This window comes from Haliotis rubra, unplaced genomic scaffold (genome assembly GCF_003918875.1).
Source record: "Haliotis rubra isolate DU_JTF1 unplaced genomic scaffold, ASM391887v1 Scf6, whole genome shotgun sequence".
NCBI lineage: Eukaryota > Metazoa > Mollusca > Gastropoda > Lepetellida > Haliotidae > Haliotis > Haliotis rubra.
In genome coordinates this window covers 837,129-860,343 of record NW_025767301.1, presented here as the reverse complement: position 1 = coordinate 860,343, position 23,215 = coordinate 837,129, and the positions used below count along the sequence as shown (strand labels likewise).

At 42.1% G+C, this 23,215-nt stretch overlaps 1 protein-coding gene across 1 annotated transcript in view; it reads right to left on the bottom strand.

Annotated features, from left to right (window-relative positions):
- LOC124255341 (pleckstrin homology domain-containing family D member 1-like) overlaps nucleotides 1-23,215 on the bottom strand; it is a 75,721-nt gene that overhangs the window by 20,383 nt on the left and 32,123 nt on the right. The window contains exons 2-8 of the mRNA XM_046689236.1: nucleotides 22,250-22,343; nucleotides 20,506-20,595; nucleotides 18,005-18,081; nucleotides 5,818-5,909; nucleotides 5,218-5,270; nucleotides 4,747-4,841; nucleotides 3,930-4,098 (exon numbers count right to left, since the gene is read on the bottom strand). Of these exons, the coding sequence (XP_046545192.1) occupies nucleotides 3,930-4,098; nucleotides 4,747-4,841; nucleotides 5,218-5,270; nucleotides 5,818-5,909; nucleotides 18,005-18,081; nucleotides 20,506-20,595; nucleotides 22,250-22,343 (670 nt within the window). The remainder of the gene's footprint in view (nucleotides 1-3,929; nucleotides 4,099-4,746; nucleotides 4,842-5,217; nucleotides 5,271-5,817; nucleotides 5,910-18,004; nucleotides 18,082-20,505; nucleotides 20,596-22,249; nucleotides 22,344-23,215) is intronic.

The window sequence follows — 23,215 nt, the reverse complement described above, 5'->3', positions numbered from 1 at the left end:
CATTTATAGGCTGGACTTGGTATCCGATTCGTGGGACCAAGAGAATTCTGCAAGGGCACTTCATAGTCACTCTAATCATCAAAATTCCGTAAATGAAACAGTAGTCCGCCATTTGCAAACGCTACACACGAAAGTGACAAAAATAATGGACAACCTGGTCTTTGGTTAACCGGCGAAGTCGCAACCCATAAATTCGGCTGAGCTATGCTGGCTATTTGACAAAACAGTGCCGGTAATTATGCGCAAGAACTTCATCCATTTGTTATCTGTCCAGAAACTTGCTTAACATGTAAAACAAAGGGAGCTGAAGATGACGAGTCGCCTGCAACAATTGCACCAAGGATACACAAACACGCTTCGTTACGAAAGTAGTCTGTAGTAACAAGACTCATCGGAGCGTCAGAGAGTATTCCTGGCTCGCAAGCCGCATCTAGTTATGCCATATCGGTGGTTGCAGAACTGATATCTACACCGGCGGGTAGAATCGCTGAACCGAATCATTCATCAAAAGTGAAGATCGGATGGTAGATTAAATCTGAATGAGATGAGCTCCGTCACGGAGGACTCTTGAGAACTGGGATCGCCAGGCCGCCAAGCGCCGAAATGATATCTCTAGATGACTGCGCTACTAACAACACATGTAAATCAAATCGGCATGGTGAAGCACATAGCTACTACCTTCTGTACATTGATCTTGAACGCCAGGTGAACTGGTTCGACGATAGGGAGCTTTCACCTGGTGAAACGATACGAGCCGGCTGGTAAATCAGTTCAGGGTGGTGAGCCGAAAGTTGATCGGATCTGAATCAGTCCGATGTGATCTGAATCGCGATCTGATCTGGATCGGTTCGGTAATCCGAACCGTTAAATGATCTCAGCTGATGGAGAGATCTAGAACGCCAGATGAACCAGTGAGGCGAGGTGAAATGTTCCGCCGAGGTGAATCGCTTCGCTGCTGTGAATTGAATCGATGATGTGAACTGTTTCGCCATAAGAAACAGTCTTAATATTATGGCAAACTGAGTCAATGTCGATTCACATACGGCGGGCATAAACGGTTCGGTCTGGTGAATCCATTCGGTATGGCTTAACCGATTCGGTGTGGCTTAATCGGTTCGGTCTGGTGAATCCATTTGGTATGGCTTAACCGATTCGGGCGTGGTGAACCGGGTTTGGCAATTTGATGGTAATGATCTGGTGAAACCATTCGGTATGGCGAAACCGATTGGTGTGGTGAATCCATTCGGGCGAACCGATGGCTTAACCGTATTGATTGGTGGTGAATCCATTCGGCATGGCTAAACGGGTCGGTCTGGTGAATCCATTCGGTATATGGCTTAACCGATTCGGGTGGCTTAATCGGTTCGGGCGATTTGACGGCGTAGATCGGATGTGTGAGTCAACTGGCAACACAGAGCGCTTTGATGAGGCGGAACCACGAAGACATCTAATGATGCTTCCATAAAATTATCACCGCTCGACATGGGAAACTGCGGACGACGAAAGCAGTTAATACCGGCCGCTAAAAACGGGTTTGTCGGGTGATCAACTGTTGAAGTGTAACGAGCTCTGTCTGCCAGCCATCGAGCAAGTATGTCTACATGCTCTAAAACGCCCTTAATAAGGGAGCACATTCCCACAACGCTTGCTCCAGGAACATGACGATTGGGGATCCGAGGAAGTAAATATTGTTACAGTGTGCGCAAAATTACGCTTACTGAGTCTAGACTGACAAGACGGATATCCTGATTCACCTAAAGTGAATGAGACCGACTTCGAGAATCACTCTGACGAAAACACACCTTACGGCTAGGTGAACCGGATCGAAATGGCCAACCACCTCGACCAGGCGAGACTGAACGACTACGGGAATCAAAACGCTGATGGTGTGTCGAACTGAAACCTATGTTGAGGTGAACTGAGTCGGAATGTGAACCCGTTCGTCCTGGTGAACCCTTTGAACCCAGTTCGAGGAACCCATTCGACTACGGAATCAGTTCGGCCAGGTGAACTCATTTGATTCGAGGATGTTCTGGTGAGCCGCCTCAACCGTGGAGCCGGTTCGAGGGTGAGTCGGTTCTATGGTGAGCCGCCTCGCCTGTGTGAGCCGGCTCGGCGATGTGAGTCGGTTCGGCAGGGTGAGCCGGTTCGGTAAGGTGAGCCGGTTCGGCTATGTGAGTCGGCTCGGCTGTGTGAGCCGCTCGGCGATGTGAGTCGGTTCGCAAGGTGAGCCGGTTCGGTTAGGTGAGTCGGCTCGGCTGTGTGAGTCGGCTCGGCGATGTGAGCCGGCTCGGCGATGTGAGTCGGTTCGCAGGCTCGGGCGGGTGAGCCGCTCGGGAAAGTGAACGAGACCTAGAACGACTCTTTGCCAGCCGTGGAAGAACGATTCAACCTTCGCACCAGATGGTGATTCAACTCGTGTGGTGAATTGTTCCGCTAGATGAAACCGTGGAATTAGGAGAACGGGTATCGCTCCAACCGCTACGATCCCCGCTTTGACGATGAATGCTTAGAAGTTCTCGGTCTGTGATCGCTCAAGAAACAGACCTACGAGATAATGTAGATCGCAGGTCTGGCGAGAAGAAATATCGGTCATTACCACCCTGGTACGCGCCCTGAGAACGTGAACTGGGTGAGGGAACCTCCCTAAAAGCCGCCTCACGCTCTCAGATAAATAGGAATCTGACGGTTGGCCCATAAAATCTTCGCCAGGCTTAGACGGCCGATTGAGAACGGTGAGCAGTGAGGGTGGGGCGATCTAAGCATTGTTTCTTAGCGGAGATGGACCAGACCCCGCAGAAATAGTCCTAGCCCTATCTGCCAAACGCCTGGCACAAGCACGCTTGTAAGATTTAAACGCCTCATTAGACAGACCTGAACACTTAGGACAGCGTGTGTCCCAGTCACAAACACCCACAATCAATCAACACACGATGTGTGAGGGTCCCATGCTGAAAATACTTTATTACAACGGACGAAAACTTCCGCTTACTGGCCTTAACAGGCTTAACCATTTTGAGCAATTCTCAGACGAAAATTTTCACGCCCACTCAGTGGAGCCACAAGAAAGAGAATGAGTATGTGAGGTGATCACGCAGAGGATCATGCGCGATGCCTCGTGGCTGTCATGGACTAGTGAGCACGACTGACACAGAAGGCACGCACAGCACGGGAGAGGGGCAAGGTAGGCCTTGGAGCAAAGTTTTAATTCGCTTCCACTCATGGTCGAATGAAGAGAGAGAGGTGCAAGTCGTGAGATAGGATAAGTTTAAAAATTCACTTGTGTTTTCAGTGCGACGGGTGAATGCTTGTGCCACAAGATTTCTCTTGTTTTTAGATATAGTCACAATACCTTCCATAGGTGGCATTCATAACTGTTTTTACAACAGAAATATGCTTTGGTCATTCAGGAGATGAAAAGAAAATGCATGTGTTGAAATAGTTTGAACTCTTCAACTATCAAAGGTTATTTTGAAAGGCCTTGGATCACATGAACTTAAAACACATTTACTGTGAACCAAATTTCTCACTAAAACCTTTACATATGGACAAGTAATCAGCAGAAACCATAATGATGTTATGTTAATACCACCTGGGATACAGAAGAGACAATCTAGACACCATTGTCAGGGTCACTCATGCACACATTTAAAATTACAGTTTGCAATTTGGTGACAGGCTGTTGGTTTTTGTTCGTTTGTTGCTTAAAGCTGCACTGAGCAATATTCCAGCTATATGACCATTGTCTGTAAATAATCGGGTCTGGACCAGACAATCCAGTGATTGACATCATGAGCATCAATTTTACACAATTGGGATACGGTGACGTGTCAACCAAGTCAGCAAGCCTGAGCGCCCAATCCCTCTAGTCGTCCCTTAAGACAAGCATTGGTTAATGAAGACCAATTCTAAGCCAGATTTTCACTGGCTGAAAGACTGATGGTGACGGTAAAAGCATGTAACATGGCAAAACGCATCATGATTCTGGCCATAACAGTCTGTACCTGAAGCTGATCCTGCTGTGTTTCGATGGTCTCAGACAGCTGCTGGCGATCATCATCCAGCATCCGCATCGTGTCCATTGTCTCCTCCAGCTCACTGGCAACATATGCAACTATGTATCTGCCCCTTTTTCAGAATCATGTTTACAGAGTTATCTCCCCTTACCCGATTTGACAGAATGAGCCCTCCTCATGTTTCACCTCTAACATGTTACCCATGAGTGTGCCCTGTTATCTTGTCGCATTCCACCCTGACATCTTGTCGTATTCCACCCTGATATCTTGTCGTATTCCTCCCTGATATCATGTCGTATAACTCCCTGATATCTTGTCGTATTCCTCCCTGATATCTTGTCGTATTCCTCCCTGATATCTTGCCGTATTCCTCCCTGATATCTTGCCGTATTCCCTCCCTGATATCTTGTCATATTCCCTCCCTGATATCTTGTCGTATTCCTCCCTGATATCTTGTCATATTCCCCTCAAATATCTTGTCCGACTCCTTCACTGATATCTTGTCATAATTCTCCCTCATACTATTATGGATTTAATATTAGTCCCTTTCTAATATGCTGACTTTATCCAAAATGTCCTAAAGGCATATTTTATGTTTGGTGATGGTATGGAATAATGTCAGATCAAAATTTGCTAAGATCATGACTATGCCCTAATGAAGTATGTTGATGACAAAGTCACCATTCCTCCATTGTCTAATATCATGTTCCTCCCTCCCAGACACACTTACTCTCTGATCTTCTCATACTCCTCCTTGATGTCCTGAGTGAACTTTTCCAGCTTCTGTCTCTCCTTCTCCAGCTCCTGATTAATCCTCTCCAGCTCCTTCAACACAGTAGGTGGAGAAACATGCAGGTTGATCAGGTATAGAAAGGGATGGAGATATAATTGGGGGTTATCTTACATGTCAACTTAGTGATAAATTCAGATCATCAGAGATTTCAAACAGAATTTAATGTCCTCTAAATGATAAGCATTCATTAAGAAATGGAATGTCACTGTTTGATGGAGATTGAGCAGGGCAGGAGATTGCCTGGGATATTTTACCGCAGTATTGTATTACTTAGGTCTGTATTGTGCCGGTTAATGCAGTACACAGATATAATCATTTCTATGAGTTACACAAATATTTTGGTCCACCATTCCTGGAGACAATAGCTGTGCCAAAGTTGAAAGAATCAGTTTTTGTGTTCCAACCTACCTCAGCTCTTTCTCGTTCTTCTGACAAAGCACTCACTTCACTCTGAAGGCGATCTGGAAAAAATACCATAAAAATAATAATGGACTGGTTAGTACGTAAATCAGTCTCCTGTACACCACATAGAGCAGCATTCCTGGTAGGAGTCACACACAAGTACTACATTCATGTTCAAGCTGAAATTGAGTGGATGTTCGATCTTCATGGTATAGATCAGCACAATTAGCTATGTAGAGTTGTGTCCCTTGAGCACACCAGGAGCCTACGATCACGGGTTTGAATCCTGGCTTGCCCCAATTATGTATCTTGATTTAACAGCACAGTAACTCTGCGTGTGTTTCACTAAAGTGGAGAAAATGTGATACCTTCACCACGCCAGGTGTTACTCCATTATTACTCCGGTTCAAACCCCATAATATTTCTGTAATACTATTGAAAGTGGCAGTAAACCAAATCACTCTCATCACAGATATGTGTGAGACAATCCGGCCTATTGGTCTTCGCTTCAAGGTGGACCTATGCGGTTTCTATGTGGCCATGGGACAGCAGTTAGCCATATTTGTATGAGCAAATTCTTTCACCAGACAAAAAAGTCATCCTTACCAAAGTAGTCTTGTTTCTCTCGCATCATCTGCAACCCCTGGTTCTCCAGCTGGCGAATCATCTCCTCTGCTAACGTGTGGTTCTTCCATGTCCTGCAACATCATCATCATCATCATCATCAAAACCATCATCATCATCATTGTCTCCATCATCATCACCATCACCATCAACACCACCATCATCAACACCACCATCTTCATCGTCACCATCAACATCACCATCAAAACCATCAACAATATCATCATCATCATCATCACCCTCGTCTTCATCATCTACTCCATCAACATCACTATCATCATCATCATCATCTCCATCATCACCACCGTCTTCATCATCGCCATCAACAACATCACCATCAAAACCATCACCATCATTTCACAAACATTAGTTCCAAAATTCATTCTCATGGAGCAGGTTTCATCAATATCAATCCTCAACAATCATTTTAAACTAGAAATCACTATATATTCTTCCTTTGTCATAGTGAAAGTGGCAGTCAAATGTACTTCATCTTGTTGATTCCAGTGCTTGACCGTCTGTTTCAGTGTGACTATAATGTCTTCCCTACAACATATGGTGTGTTATTACAGAAGATCAACACTGTGTTGGTTGCGCACCGTCTAGAATGTCGGTGTCCCACGTGTGGGAACTGTCTAGAAGGTAGTGTCCCATGTGTGTGAACTGTCTCGAAGGTACGGTGTCCCACGTGTGCAAACTGTCTAGAGAGTAAGCTGTCCCACGTGAGGGAACTGTCTAGAAGGTAAGGTGTCCCACGTGTGGGAACTGTCTAGAAGGTACGGTGTCCCTGCATGATGTGTGTGAACTGTCTAGAAGGTACGGTGTCCCACGTGTGTAAAGTCTACATCAGGTCAGTCAGCAACATCACATCCATACAGGGATGTAAAGGAGAAGTTGTGTGATCACACTGAAAACACAGACAGTTGGTCTACCATGGTAGTCAACCATTCAAGAATTACAGTTGGAGGGTAGCCAAGTAGCTAAAGCATTGCCTCTTCATAAAGAAAATTTAGATTCAATTTCCCACATTTCTTTTGTCGAAGAACAATATATTGCCGAAATATTGCTAAAAGTCGCATTAAAATCACTCAGTCACTCACTAATTCAAATGCTGCTGACAGTCAACGGTGATTCCCAATACAAATATTAGCTCTCATACGTAAGAGAGTGAGTTGGACGTATATCCGGGGATAGAATATCAGACATATCGGCATCTCGGTGAGCCCTAAAGCCTGACACCCAATTATGGACAATAATAATCAGCAGACACTCAGACGCAACTCGAACAGATTACTGTGGCATACAGGACAGAATCTTCCACTGACCCGTAATAACATTCTCAGAAGCCATGCAGTGTTTCAGCAGACACTCAGACGCAACTCAGAACAGATTACTGTGGCATACAGGACAGAATCTTCCATTGACATTCTTCCATTGACCTCAGAAGCCATGCAGTGTTTCAGCAGACACTGATGCACATTCTCATTCTCAAGCCATGCAGTTACTGTGGCATACAGGACAGAATCTTCCATTTACCCGTAATAACATTCCTCAGTTTCAGCAGACACTGGATGCAACTCGAACAGATTACTGTGGCATACAGGACAGAATCTTCCATTGAGATTACTGTGGCATTACACAGGACAGAATCTTCCATTGACCCGTAATAACATTCTCAGAAGCCATGCAGTGTTTCAGCAGACAGCCATGACAGTTCACTTCCATTATGATGATCACCATCTTCCACTGACCACATACACCTGATACAAAAATCTTCCATTGACAATCAAATATGTTTAAACTTGACTTCCATTACACAGCTAGGGACACATAAATACAAAACAATCAAATATGTTTAAACTTGATCCAGCTAGCAGGATCCTAGCAGGAAAAAGTGTTCTTATGGCACTATAAGATTTGAAGGTAATACATATATTACAGACCTGTTTTTCTTGAAACAAATGGTAATAAGAATACAATTGTGCATCCCTTGTCTATTCTACACATTTGTAGGCAAATCGTATATCAAAAGGATGTTTTATATTATCAGAGAGGGACACATGAGATGGGATAATAACTAAAGTACTGTCGGAAATAGAAAAAACCTGATTTTTCGCATTTATATCTACAATTTATGTAGTTGATATATGAAAGTGTGAAATATCTGTTAAACTAAGTTCGGCCTAACTACAGTTTCAGTGGTAGAGAGATGGGAAACGTAGAAAAAGGACTTTACTGAGGAGAGATTAGTGCAGAAATAAGCAATGCGGTTTTCTTCTGAGTCCAAAGCGACTTATTTGGAACAGACCATGACTTTATGCAAATTAGTGTGCGATTACACAGTATTGCAAAGGACACTTTTCAAATGTTTATTTCAAAAATAAACTTATCTTTATTATAAACGATAGCTGACGTAAACAATAATAAATTTAATACTGAAACTATTAAAGATGTAGCTACCATGGAGTCTCACTGTCACTATAAAAAGAAACAGGTAGGAGGGGTCGTCTCTAACGGTGTGTCAGGACGGGTGTCACAGACGGCGGTTGGGGTCGGGCTGGATGAAAGAGATAGCAGCTGAGATAAGATAATCCTTTTAGAGAAATAGATTGGGGAAGCAAACAGCATGTCATAACAATTTACAAATACTATCCAGTCCTGTCATTCATCGGCTGGTCATGCCACCTATATATTTTGAGACATTTAATATGAAGGCTGATTTAAGCTTTTCTATGGGTATCATTCTCTTTTACATATCTCCACAAACTTTGTGAAAGAAAGACAGGTAAGATGTCAATCAATAGATGAGACATATTCAACACACATGAGAAAGCATAAAATATCTTTGAGATGACCCCTTGTGCCCGTAGGCAGCATGTGCATTTCATGCCAGGTGAGTCGACGGTCCGTAGTCATACCCGGCTGAGCGACCTAATTGCCATCTATAGTCTGATCTATTGTTTTCAGCAGCTATTCGTATTTTTTCTAAGTCTTGCCCAATTTTACGAGTAACATGCTTTTCTGGATATCCTTTAATTACGCATCCCACTGAACGACCAGTTAGGCCGATGGGTTATTTCGACATATGCTATTTGCAATTGTGTAAATTGTAGATATACAGAGTAACAGCCTGAAAACAGTTTTCTTCTATTTCCAACAGTACTTTAGTTCTCCTACCGCAAGCAGTTATCAGAAATAAGAAGTGAATATAGGAAAAATAGGAAGCAAATTTGAAAATATTCAAAGGGATTCATATTTATAAATGCATGAGGAAAATAACTGTCACAAAGTAATCAAACATGACAACAATCACTTTTCTATATCGTGATTACCACCACGAATACAACCACACTGCACATCCTGTTCTAAACTGTAATAACGACTTAACCGTGTCACGATAAAAACAGGTTAAAATCATGTGACATGTGTCTTAACAATCGTGTCATGTTCCGCAATTCTACACAATGATAGACGCAAACTTCTCTTCCTTCATTGCACGTCATATATCTTTATCACTACTTTGTGAAGCAAAAACCATGGTGGCTTATAACGTCAATAAAAACGAAAATATTCAATACTTATTTGTTTCAAATATTCTATACCTTCAACATTTTCTAAAACAATATCTTTTATAAACATAATTTTAGCAAATGTCTGGAAGTCGGTAAATGTCATATTGCAATACGCACTCGGCCCCCGGCATGTCCAATGTTCTATTAACCTTTAAACACATTGTGAAATAGTGCTTGTTAGTGGTAGCAGTGATGGCAGTATGTATCTAAAAAGTTTGAATTTGCAATTTTATTGTGTTAGCATTTGATAGACATTTGAATTTGGCAATTCCTCTCAAGTTTTACCTCAGTAATCATACTTTAGTTTTTTGACCATCAACCACACTCCAACAACATGGATCATAAACCCTTGATACGTATCTTGAATATTTCCCACAGTGGCACAAAAGCAGGACAAGGCTGCTACTAAGTTTCCCTGAAGTTTTGTAAATCACTCCCTTGTCTGTCTCCTATCTCACTGTTTATTTTGTGTATCAGGGGCAGTGGGGTAGCCTTGTGGTTGAAGCATTCGCTCACTGCACCAAAGACCTGGGTTTGACTCCCCACATGGTATGTTGTGTTCAGTTTGATGTCCTGTGCAGTGATATTGCTGAAATGCTGCTAAGAGTGACGTAAAACTATATTCACTCACTCTCTATGATGTAGATATCAATATATATACGATAATCATATTCACACTGTTTCCACATGTACAGAAATGAGCACAAGGTTATTTAGCAGAGTGTACCTTTATGTTCACTGAGTCTAAAGATCATTTATTTCTGTTATCTCCATGCTATGCACACACTTCCTGCAATAAACCTCGCCAACCATGCCCTGGACACATGACACGCCCGTGCTACATTCCTAGGTCTCTGTCATCACAGTGTGGCCACTGTCAGCAATACCAGAGCTATGTAACCATTGTCTATAGGGAAGCCTGGACAAGCCATACCAGTGGTTGATACCCTGTGTACAGTCACAGAGATTACCTGGGTCTAACTATCTTGGAGTGAGTTTTGAAGTTTTACGCTGCTTTTAGCAATATTCCAGCAATATGACAGCAGGGGACACCAGAAATGGGCTTCACACATTGTACCCATGTGGGGAATCGAACTCGGGTGTTCGGCATGAAGAGCGAACGCTTTAACCACTAGGCTACCCCACCTCCACTATCTTGGAGTCGAGGGGGCACTCACTAAATACATTGCAAGAGATTCCATTGCAATTGATTGTCTAACTATGCAATTTGTTTTTGTCACTATAAACTCCATTAAATAACAGTTAAGGCCAAGCCTGTTTAAACTCATTTTTATAAAATAAGAATATTTCTTTAATTCTGTTTGAGGATTCAAGGCATAAACACAGAAATCCAAGGCTGCCACTATGTTGCATACTTCACATGGTTTTCAAGAGACGTACGAATATGATATCAGCCAGTCAGTGAAGATCTTGCTTAGAATTCGTCTTCAGAAACCCATGCTTGTCGTAAGCGGCGACTTTCTGGATCGGGTGGTCAGACTATCTGACACGTGTCATCGTATCCAAATTGTGTAGATGAATGATCATGCTGTTTATCACTAGACTGTTTGGTCCAGACTCGATTATTTACAGACTGTCGCCATATAGCTGGAATATTGCTGAGTGCAGCATTAAAAAACAAACAAACAAACAAAATCGTATCATCCACAGATATGGAGATGACAGTACAAAGTTTTTGTGGTGAACCTGGAACTTGAACTCACTGTAAGCTGATTCTAACTCCTGACTGCAAGTTGCCACACCCAAGACCCCCTGGACCTTAATATGTGCTACCATGGTTACCTATGACTATGTACGACAGCATTGAGGTATTGTGCTAATTTTTCCTTTTAAAATCATTGATAACAAAAGATTCCATGACCACAAAACAGATCATTGCCCTCATTGAAATGTGAAAGGTTATAAATTTACTGATTTATTGATATGATATACAATGACAACCCTATTTGAAGCATCCATCAACTCTAATTACACAATAATGACAGTGACATGGGCTGCTGGTTGCTGTGAAACATACAGTGCTTCACACTTTCTGCCTGGATCATGTGTCAAGCCCTCATAAAACATGTCACTGAATCTGTATGTAGTACCACATGTAACACACTGGGTCTAACCTTAACCTACAAACCTAGAGGGTAACTAGTGTTGGGAATCGGAACCCAATCCACTATCGATTATTGGAGGATTGTGGTGAACGATTATCGATTATAATCGAAATATATACATTTTTAATGAAATCACCAATTAGAAGGGTTTTTCCCACGTTTTTTCTAATAAATGTTTCTTATAACTAATACTGTCATGCAATAAAATGCACGCATGCAAGAAAGACACTGGAATTGTAATTAAACAATAAAAGTAGTCAAAATTTTACAATGCGCACAGCTTTACGCTGTTGAGCGCATGTTTGTAAGTTAATATTCATCAAATTTAATCGCTAGTTTACTTCATTCAAGTGTGTTAAACTAAACAACAAATAATCATTTTTAATCCTTCTTTCGATCAACATTAAATGTGACAGCCCTGCTAAAACTCACATTGTGTGGTTTATTGTACTGTATTTGACAATTACTTCAACAGCAGGAACTTCATTGTCCTCGACAAGACTTGGTACAATGAAATTTACTTTGTGTTCCTCCTGATGCACTATATATTTTTTCCTGCGTCTTTCAGACATTTGTGAGTATTAGACACATATTCTGTGGCATGTAAAACCCTGGTGATGCCACATGAGGAATATCATCCTGCTTCTGTCTCCTTATCACTGTATCTGAATTGTGTTTATCGATGCAATGTAAACATGATATTAATCACTGGGTTGTCTCATTGTATCTGAATTGTGTTTATCCAGGTTCCAGTGTTTTTCTGTCGGGCATTTGTATATCATTAGACTATCATCATTGATTGAATATTATATTGAATGAATATTACTAAGTGCAGTGTTGAACAAAAAACAGCCCATGTAAAGTTGCGATCAAAATTTCTTCCAAGTACAAAAGCTGTGACATATATGTATAAATACACCATCTGAAACCAACATCTATTTTCAAATTATCAAATATGTACCTGCGTGTAGTGTTTATTATCTTGACAGGAATAAACAGTTTTCATGCAACAACTTGTTAACCTTCTAAAGAATAATTCAAATGTGTTCCTGTTCAACCAGCAGGACTGGGTCCCGATAAGTGAGGTGAATGTAAAACTCCAGGAACTGTGGACTGGGTGATCCCCAGGGAGCTGATAATGAAACTGGAGTGAGTGAGTGAGTGAGTGAGTTTAGTTTTACGCCGCACTCAGCAATATTCCAGCTATATGGTGGCGGTCTGTAAATAATCGAGTCTGGACCAGACATTCCAATGATCAACAGCATGAGCATTGATCTGCGCAATTAGGGACCGATGACATGTGTCAACCCAGTCACCGAGCCTGACCACCCGATCCCGTTAGTCATATCTTACGACAAGCATGGGTTAGTAAAGATCAATATTCTAACCCGGACCTTCACAGGTCTAATGTAGCTGGAGTGCATACATATCAACTGGTCGGGGAACAAACAAACCACATTGAAGCAAACACCGGTATCTGGGTAAGTAACATATATAAATAATGTCAGAAATAATAAAGACCATTTTAAGGCACATAACTGACTTATCAAGTGAAACATGGCGGGTTGATTTTCCTGACTCCTGAACGAGAAGAAGGTTTATGCTGCACACACAAGCACCACTGGGAATACACATTTCGAAGTCTATTGTCATTTCCTGGCATAGATATCACAGGAGAGGACATTAAATCCCACTCAGCAGTCACGACATGCAAGATAGAAATGACACTGAGTTTACAAAATACAAACAAGCTGTAGCATGTGCACAACATCATTCAGTCACAGAGGCAGGTTGTACCGGACACGAAATACTGCATGTCACATGCATACATGTTATGCATACTAAGCACAAATTAACCTTACATGCCTTGGTACAGACACAAAACGTTTCAAGTGACAGTGGTTCATCTTCTATATTCCAACATTGAAATCTCAATATTTAACACGCTGAAGGCTGGTGATTGCAGTAATATGATCTAGCGAAGGGTGTCGCCAGCATGCGACCCCCTGTTCATGATTTAGATCCCCCCCAGAATGAACAGTCAGCTGTTAGTGTGGCAGTCTCTTAGTCTCTTCCTTGTCTGGAGACCTTGATGGACTCAATAAACCTTGCTGACCATGCAATGTCACAGACCGGCCGGGTTGGACATCAGGGAAGGGTTTTGACACCTCCACATCACCGCCACAAACACATTAACTTAGAAGGCTTTTCCCTTACTGACCGCCTCCGTGGGTGTAGTGGTTAGAGCCCAATCTGCCCGAGAGCAGAAGGTCACGGGTTCAATCCCCGACCGGCCATACCAAAAGACGTTAAAATATGGTACTTGTTGGTCCCTGCCTGGCGCCCGGCATTAATGGGTACAACAAGGACTGGTTGGCTCGGAGTCAGTATAATGTGTCTGAGTGGGGTATTCATGCTTCACTGCGGCATGGTATCTCAGTGGGCTAGCACTATAAAACCAGCTTAAGTCTGGGCTAGTACAAGCAGCTGCACACACACATACACACGCATGCACGTCGTCATATGAGCGAAATATTCTCAAGCACGACGTTAAACCCAATCTCACCTCACCTCACATTTTCCTTACTTCTATTGATTTTCTTGTCCTGCAATCATTGTTCTTTAAATACACTATACATACACTATACATTGGGAAACCCCCTGTCTTGTTGTTTTCAGACTGTGAATCACATATTTATTGATTTTAATTCAAGTTGGTTTAAGGACCTGGATCATATGACAACGCGTTGCCTTGTTCAGAGCATATTTTCCTGCTGGTACCATATCAAGCATGAATATCATGTAATCTGTGAACTTGTCTATACAGGCTTAACATAAATTTAACACGTGCCCTATTTTGATAAATATGTCTAATTATTCAATGACAACAAGTAAGCAGGGCTAGAAATGAACGGGGTTTTTGAAAATATATACAGGAAACATTTTTCACAAATCAACAACAACATTCAAAGGTTCCGAGCATATCCCATCAAATACAATCACAGATTCAGGTTACAGTTTTAGTTCCAGTATAAAGCACAGTGCCGAACTACTGCACAATATTCCATTGAGTACAGTGTTCACTAACAAGTTAATATAACAAACATCTCTCTTGCCAATAAATGCTCAAATTGGTGAAAAGTTTAAACAGTTTGAAATATTCTCCAAAGGATAATACCAAATTTGTTGAAGGAGCAATATGGACTACAATTATCCATACAACAAATAGGGAACTACCATAATCCAATAGTCTTCTTTACAAAATGATCTTGAGAGAAATGTCATTGTTATCTTGGATCAGATTTGGATTCTTTAGAGTGAGTGAGTGAGTTCCTATTTCACGTCACATCGGCAATATCTCAGCCATATTGTGACGTGGATTCTTTAGAGCCCATGATTGAACTGCATCTTAGAGCAGATACAATAAAACCTCTTCAATGTTGAATGGATAGCTTCACATCTCTGAATTTCAGCCTAGTTTCAAAACATATTTTCGTGAGCACATTCAGATGGATAATTTTCGTAATTTGAAGAACATTGCCAGGATTATATAATGTGGCCTGTGAATCTGGGAGCACTGATACTTACTAATTTCAGCACGTTCAATCTGATTAGTACTTAAATGACCTCACAATCATCATCAATATCATCTCTTCTGAAAGCACTGTATTCACCATGTTAAGTATCCTGTACCAATATGTCTTTGACCTAACCACAAATCTGAAATCTGAATCAACTAACTTCTGTTGAGTCATTTAAAATCAGCAAGTAAATGCCATGTATGATTTAAGTCAAATATGCTGAAATTGATGAGAGAGCCATGTTTGAACTGGTGAACACTAAAGGTTTGGTTGGCACAGACTGCAATAAGCATGCTGACCCACCTTCAGGCCAATCTGTATGTTATCTTTATAAGCATCAAGTTAATGGTCTTCTTGTTCATAAATATTATGTTTGTTTTACAGAATATATACAGGTTTGTAGAAGGCACTGTATTCACAGACAGACATGGAATCATCACGAGAATCCATGCTCACCTTACAGAAAGGACTTTGCACATTGTATCAAGGTAGGCAGTGATTTATCTAAACCTGTGCAGGGGTGCATATTCATCCCCCTAAAATGAATGCAAAATTTCCCAATTTGAATTTACAATTAATCAGTTCCTTATAATGAGTGAAATTGAAGACATTTTAAAATCTAGTTTGCACAATATTATGATTTTTCTCCAATTTGCCTGCCATGAGCAACTTTGTCTGGAGTCCCAGATAATTCCCTGGTGGGGTACTGAGCCATCACAAGTCAACATCCGTATCATGGGTATCAGAGAGAGCATAATGGTTGTATGCTTGATGGCTGGTGTTGAGTCCAATTTGACTTTGAACAGTCTGTTACTTTGAATGGTCAAGTATTGGGTACTGATAACCAATTCTAATTAAGAATCATGCAGTTCCACCCAAGAATCACAACACAACAAATATTGGTAACTGAAAACCAAATCTACCCAAAATTCTCTGCAGGACAAGAATGGGAACCAGTTCTACCCAAGAATCTCAGCATGACAAGCATGGGAACCAGTTCTACCCAAGAATCTCGGCAGGACAAGAATGGGAACCAGTTCTACCCAAGAATCTCAGCATGACAAGAATGGGAACCAGTTCTACCCAAGAATCTCGGCAGGACAAGAATGGGAATCATCTCATCAGGTTGACAACTCACACTCTGCGAGACAAGCATCGGAACCAGTTCTAGCCAGAAGGTATGTACAACTCACACTCTGCGGGACAAGCATGGGAACCAGTTCTAGCCAGGAGGTATGTACAGCTCACACTCTGCGGGACAAGCATGGGAACCAGTTCTAGCCAGGAGGTATGTACAGGTTGACAACTCACACTCTGTGGGACAAGCATGGGAACCAGTTCTAGCCAGAAGGTATGTACAGGTCAACAACTCACACTCTTGGGACAAGCATGGGAACCAGTTCTAGCCAGAAGGTATGTACAGGTTGACAACTCACACTCTATGGGACAAGCATGGGAACCAGTTCTAGCCAGAAGGTATGTACAGGTTGACAACTCACACTCTATGGACAAGCATGGGAACCAGTTCTAGCCAGAAGGTATGAACAGGTTGACAACTCACACTCTGCTTGGGACAAGCATGGGAACCAGTTCTAGCCAGAAGGTATGTACAGGTTGCCAACTCACACTCTCTTGGGACAAGCATGGGAACCAGTTCTAGCCAGCAGGTATGTACAGGTTGACAGCTCACACTCTGGGGGACAAGCATGGGAACCAGTTCTAGCCAGCAGGTATGTACAGGTTGACAACTCACACTCTACTTGTGGACAAGCATGGGAACCAGTTCTAGCCAGAAGGTATGTACAGGTTGACAACTCACACTCTGCGGGACAAGCATGGGAACCAGTTCTAGCCAGAAGGTATGTACAGGTTGACAACCCACACTCTGCTTGGGACAAGCATGGGAACCAGTTCTAGCCAGAAGGTATGTACAGGTTGACAACTCACACTCTATGGGACAAGCATGGGAACCAGTTCTAGCCAGAAGGTATGTACAGGTTGACAACTCACACTCTCAAGGGACAAGCATGGGAACCAGTTCTAGCCAGAAGGTATGAACAGGTTGACAACTCACACTCTGTGCGGACAAGCATGGGAACCAGTTCTAGCCAGGAGGCATGTACAGGTTGACAACTCACACTCTGCGGGACAAGCATGGGAACCAGTTCTAGCCAGCAGGTATGTGCAGGTTGCCAACTCACACTCTGCGGGACAAGCATGGGAACCAGTTCTAGCCAGAAGGTATGTACAGGTTGACAACTCACACTCTAATGGGGACAAGCATGGGAACCAGTTCTAGCCAGCAGGTATGTGCAGGTTGCCAACTCCACACTCTCTGGGACAAGCATGGGAACCAGTTCTAGCCAGGGGAATGTACAGGTTGACAACTCACACTCTGTGGGACAAGCATGGGAACCAGTTCTAGCCAGCAGGCATGTACAGGTCAACAACTCACACTCTAAGTGGGACAAGCATGGGAACCAGTTCTAGCCAGGGGAATGTACAGGTTGACAACTCACACTCTGCCTGGACAAGCATGGGAACCAGTTCTAGCCAGAAGGTATGTACAGGTTGACAACTCACACTCTAAGGGACAAGCATGGGAACCAGTTCTAGCCAGAAGGTATGTACAGGTTGACAACTCACACTCTCCGGGACAAGCATGGGAACCAGTTCTAGCCAGCAGGTATGTACAACTCACACTCTGTGGGACAAGCATGGGAACCAGTTCTAGCCAGGAGGAATGTACAGGTTGACAACTCACACTCTGTGGGACAAGCATGGGAACCAGTTCTAGCCAGCAGGTATGTACAGGTTGCCAACTCACACTCTGCGGGACAAGCATGGGAACCAGTTCTAGCCAGGAGGAATGTACAGGTTGACAACTCACACTCTGCGGGACTGCTCCATCAGCTCTATCCACTTGCTCCTCTCATAATCACTCTCCAACGCCAGCACCAGTTGACCCTGTGGAGACACAAGCAAGTCAATATCAGATACATGTACATCCCAACAGTGGGGCATGGCTTGCATCAGATCACAAGCATCAGACAAAGAAGATGGCCAGAGTTTATTACAGTACATTGAAAAGGTCAACAGACGGAATCTTCAAACATCATGATCATATTGATTATGGGATTTAACACAAACTGGCTTGTTTGATCTGGCACTGACCAAATCAGATCCAAAACTGAAATTCATTTTTAAATGTCAATATTTACCCAATCCTTTTCCTTCATGGGCTGTGTTAAATGTTGGGCTTTCTATGGTAATCAATGAAACTATTTTCAATTAACAAAATGTTTCAATTAATATCACCATGTGCTATGGAAAAGCACAACTGTGAAGTCAAGGTTATTCTCTCTACCTACGCCTGGCATCTTAGATATCCGCCACATGCCTAAAACCTCCCAAACAATAACACTATATGTGTCTATTGCAGGCCTACTCTCCAGTCTCAGGTTTGCTTTCAAATGATACTGTTTACATGGAGCAGAAACAAGCATGTCAAACATTTAAACAATCTGGCAATCTAGATCACCTCAGTTCCACAATTCACCTGGGCTTCAACATATCCATTCAAATAGATGGCGTTTAAAAATGGGCTTAGTCCCAGTGTGTTCTTGGTCAGTTCAGAATTTTTTCTATGTTAAAGAGGGCAGACAGGTGGCTGGACAAGTAAATTGGCATTATCTAAATCTACAAGTTCTTATTGGATAACAATTGAACAAAATTTTAATTCACAAACATCAGAATTTCTATTATATACACAACATTTAATGACATACTGCTTTATCATGAATTATTCATATGTTAATATTCTGTGAACATGGAAAACATAATAAACCTTTCATTTAAATGGGCTTTGGGGATCTCTGGTTTCTGGGAGTCAGATGAAGATCCAGTCAGACATGTTAAAGAGATGAGTTATACAGACTGAATATCAATAAATAGCTCTGAGCTGTGGTTGTAGCTGAAACATTAGGAACAAGTTGTACGGAGCCAGGGCAGTGACAGTTGTAATCCAGTCAGGTATCAGCATGTAGCTCCCTCCTCCTCTCCCCAGACAGATGTTTACACATGTGCACCATGGAGGCATGTTTATGTGCCGGCCATGATGACATGTTTACACTTAACACATCTGGCTCAGTCACAATCAGTCTAACAGGTAATGGAGGCAATGATTGTAGCACATCCCTCCCTCAACCTGCCTCTATACCCTCTTCTCCTGTCTGATATACTATGGAGTCAATGATTGTAGCACATCCCTCCCTCAACCTGCCTCTGTACCCTCTTCTCCTGTCTGATATACTATGGAGTCAATGATTGTAGCACATCCCTTAACACTTCTCTGCTGAACATAGCACATCCCGCATCCCTGCTCAACATCCCACATCCCTGCTTAACATCCCACATCCCTGCTCAACATCCCACATCCCTGCTTAACATCCCACATCCCTGCTCAACATCCCACATCCCTGCTCAACATCCCACATCCCTGCTTAACATCCCACATCCCCATTCAACATCCCGCATCCCTGCTCAACATCTCCCATTGCCTGCTTAACATCCTGCATCCCTGCTTAACATCCCACATCCCCGTTCAACATCCCGCATCCCTGCTTAACATCCCACATCCCCATTCAACATCCCACTTCCCTGCTGAACATAGCACATCCTGCATCCCTGCTCAACATCCCACATCCCTGCTTAACATCCTGCATCCCTGCTTAACATCCCTGTTCAACATCCCGCATCCCTGTTTATCATCCCTGCTCAACATCCCACATCCCCGTTCAACATCCCACATCCCCACTCAACATCCTGCATCCCTGCTTAACATCCCGCATCCCTGTTTATCATCCTTGCTCAACATCCCGCATCGTTCAACATCCAGCATCCCTGCTTAACATCCCCGTTCAACATCTCACATCCCTGCTTAACATACCACATGGAGTGGGATGTGATTGATCACTAGGGGAATATACAAAAGTTGTCATTTTCCATGTTTTCACTGAGTTCTAGCAGATTGTAAGCTAGTCATTTGTCATTTGTCAAAATCACTGGTATCTGTAAATAGACATTTGAACTTCCTTGTGTCAAACTCGTTGGGACAAGGGAAATGTTTTAATTTTCTGGAGATCAAGACAACAGAGCATAAATGATGATAACAGAATTCACAGCGACTAGAAAGTGTTTTTAGATCACCAACAGGATATACATGCACATCTACAGTAATTTATACAACACATCTACAGTAATTTATACACCACTTTTTAGTAGATGACTTCTATTATTCCCCCTTTACCAGGCCAATACTGAGCTACAGAGTAAGCGTATATATTTATGGTTCTCTTTCGTCTGACCCTGTTGCTATTATGTTGTACTCACATTGATCTCGTCACTGGATATCTGAATACAGAAAGGATGGGCAGCATCGTTGACAGTCTTGAACTCACACTCTCCCAGCGGCACTATACCCTGCAATCACAACATGAATCTTGGTACCATGGATGTTTGGACTTGGTGATTCCAGCAAACAATAGGTCTCCAGAAACTGAGGCTTGTAACAGGTGATTGAATGGATTGGGTGGTCAGTGTTGGCGCTCAGGTGTGTTGCTTCCATGAGGCGAAACATAGCATTCACCAGGCATATATTTGGGTCTGTCATTTTTTTAGTTGAGTTGAGTGGTTGAGTTGAGTGGTTGAGTTGAGTGGTTGAGTGAGTGGTTGAGTGAGTTGAGTTGAGTGGTTGAGTTGAGTGGTTGAGTGGTTGAGTGAGTGAGTGAGTGAGTGGTTGAGTGAGTGGATGAGTGAGTGAGTGACAGGTGTAACAGGTGTAACAGGTGATTGAATGGATTGGGTGGTCAGTGTTGGCGCTCAGGTGTGTTGCTTCCATGAGGCGAAACATAGCATTCACCAGGCATATATTTGGGTCTGTCATTTTCAGCATTATTCCAGCAATATCATGGCTGGGGACACCAGAAATGGGCTTCACTAACTGTACCCATGTTGGGAGTCGAACCCAAGTCTTCAGCATTACGAGCTGATGCTTTAAACATTAGGCTACCCCTTTCAAGTTGAATAACTATAGACAACAACCTCATGATTTCCATGAAATTAACTGGTATCATTCTGCACATGCCCAGAAGTAATTACTGATGGACAGTCACTGAGTCAGTGTTATATCATTGAAAATCAACCAATGACACTCTGAACTTTGAGTGTATTTCTTACAAGAATAGAAATGTCAGTTATTTATAATACTTGTAATCAACAATTTTCATTAGCTTTAAATGATTCAGCTAAAACTATAAGTATCAATGAAAACCCATGAATTGGATCTTTAACTCCAATCATGGGAGAACAGATATGAAAATTGCTTTATAAAAACTCTGACATCTGATTGGCTGAAGAACCCACACTTCCTCCATTAGGGTAGGTCACAGTTAGCTTAGGGATCCCCTGGCATAACCTACTTAGTATATTGTGTCCTCATAGTTGGTCAGTATCACATCAGAATAAACAATCTTACTTTCATGACATTGCACAGAAAAACATCCTTCAAATAATTTCCTCATTTCAGTTGGCCCAGACAAGCCTTCACAACACAACAACATAACTATTTGCTTACTCACTCTTTAAGCTTCAAGCCAGGTGAGATATATACACAATCACCCTGAACGTCCCCCAGTTCCTTCAAACACCCAAGTCACCAGTACCCACCTGAACAATTTATGAACTGCCAGTTTAGGAGCAAAATGACTTAACACTCAGGTGACTCAGCTCTACTTGAACATGTTGAATAACCCATTTGATTTGACTTGTGATCCAATTCCGTACATTCAAAAGCCAAATCCTACCAAAACCAACACGTGAGCCCCAGCCCAGACCTCGGGGTAATCTGTATGTTGGCAACAGAGACAGAAGCTAGAGGCTATAGATTAGGATGTGTTCAGCTCGATAGTGTGAAGATGCAGAACTGCCCAACATTGATCAGAGGTGCAAGGTGTGAGGAGACTTGCACCTACACATACAATCAATGCCTGCACAGACAGTGACTGCTTGTGTATTGCCCTGGCTCTGAGCAGCGGATCCAGACGGGATGATGGGATCAGAATAAAATCATGCTGACCTTTGGGTGGATGTTGAAGTATGTCCTCTTTGTAAACTCCTTCTTCTCATTGTCTGCATAGTACATAAGGAAGCCATCTTTGACCAGGAAAAATCTGAAATTAAATTCAAAAATTGATTTACATGCTCTGAAGTAGATCATATCTACATTAGCCATTAGGTCAGACTTAAAGTAAGTCTAGCTATGTTTGTTTTCAAGATAACTACACTTAGGAGAAATTAAAGGATATCCTATTCTCTCATATTACTATAGTTAATGTGTTACATCATGACAAATTAACTGTAATGATAATGAAAGAACCAGTTGTTCTTTTCGGGCAGTATGCAAGAAATGTTTTTGTGATGTACATTTTCAAAATGATTATGAACAATTATTTTTGGAATGAATGAATGAATGAATGAATGAATGAATGAATGAATGAATGAATGAATGAATAATGTAATTTTTGTGTTTCAGAGTAGCATAAACTCATTTTCAAATATCAAGATGAAAATATCAATAACAAATATTCCGAGCATGATGCACACTACATATTTCCACTCCATTTCAGTCTATTTTGAAGATCAAAAGGTGTGTGGATTGAGTTGTACAAGTCCTTTCCTTATCATCTCAAAGTTATTGTGCAATAGTGAGAATATGTGAGCCAATACATTGGCCTTTGTGAACATTTCAACATGCTGAAGTCAATATGCACAATTAAAGTGTAAAGTTGAAGGCCTGATAACTAAAGCACACCATTAAAGGTAATCCAATACCAACTGGTTCATCTTTCTTACTGTCTTATGTACTTTATCACCCACAAAACTGCAAAGATTGTAACTAAATATCACAAAGGGAGATAATCCACTGCCACCATCAGCTGGACAAAATTGAATGCATGTACCATATTTTCTCTAAAAGAAGCCCAGGCATCTATTAATTGTTCATGCAAGCCATTGATCTGGCATCTGTTAGAGGCCCAACAAG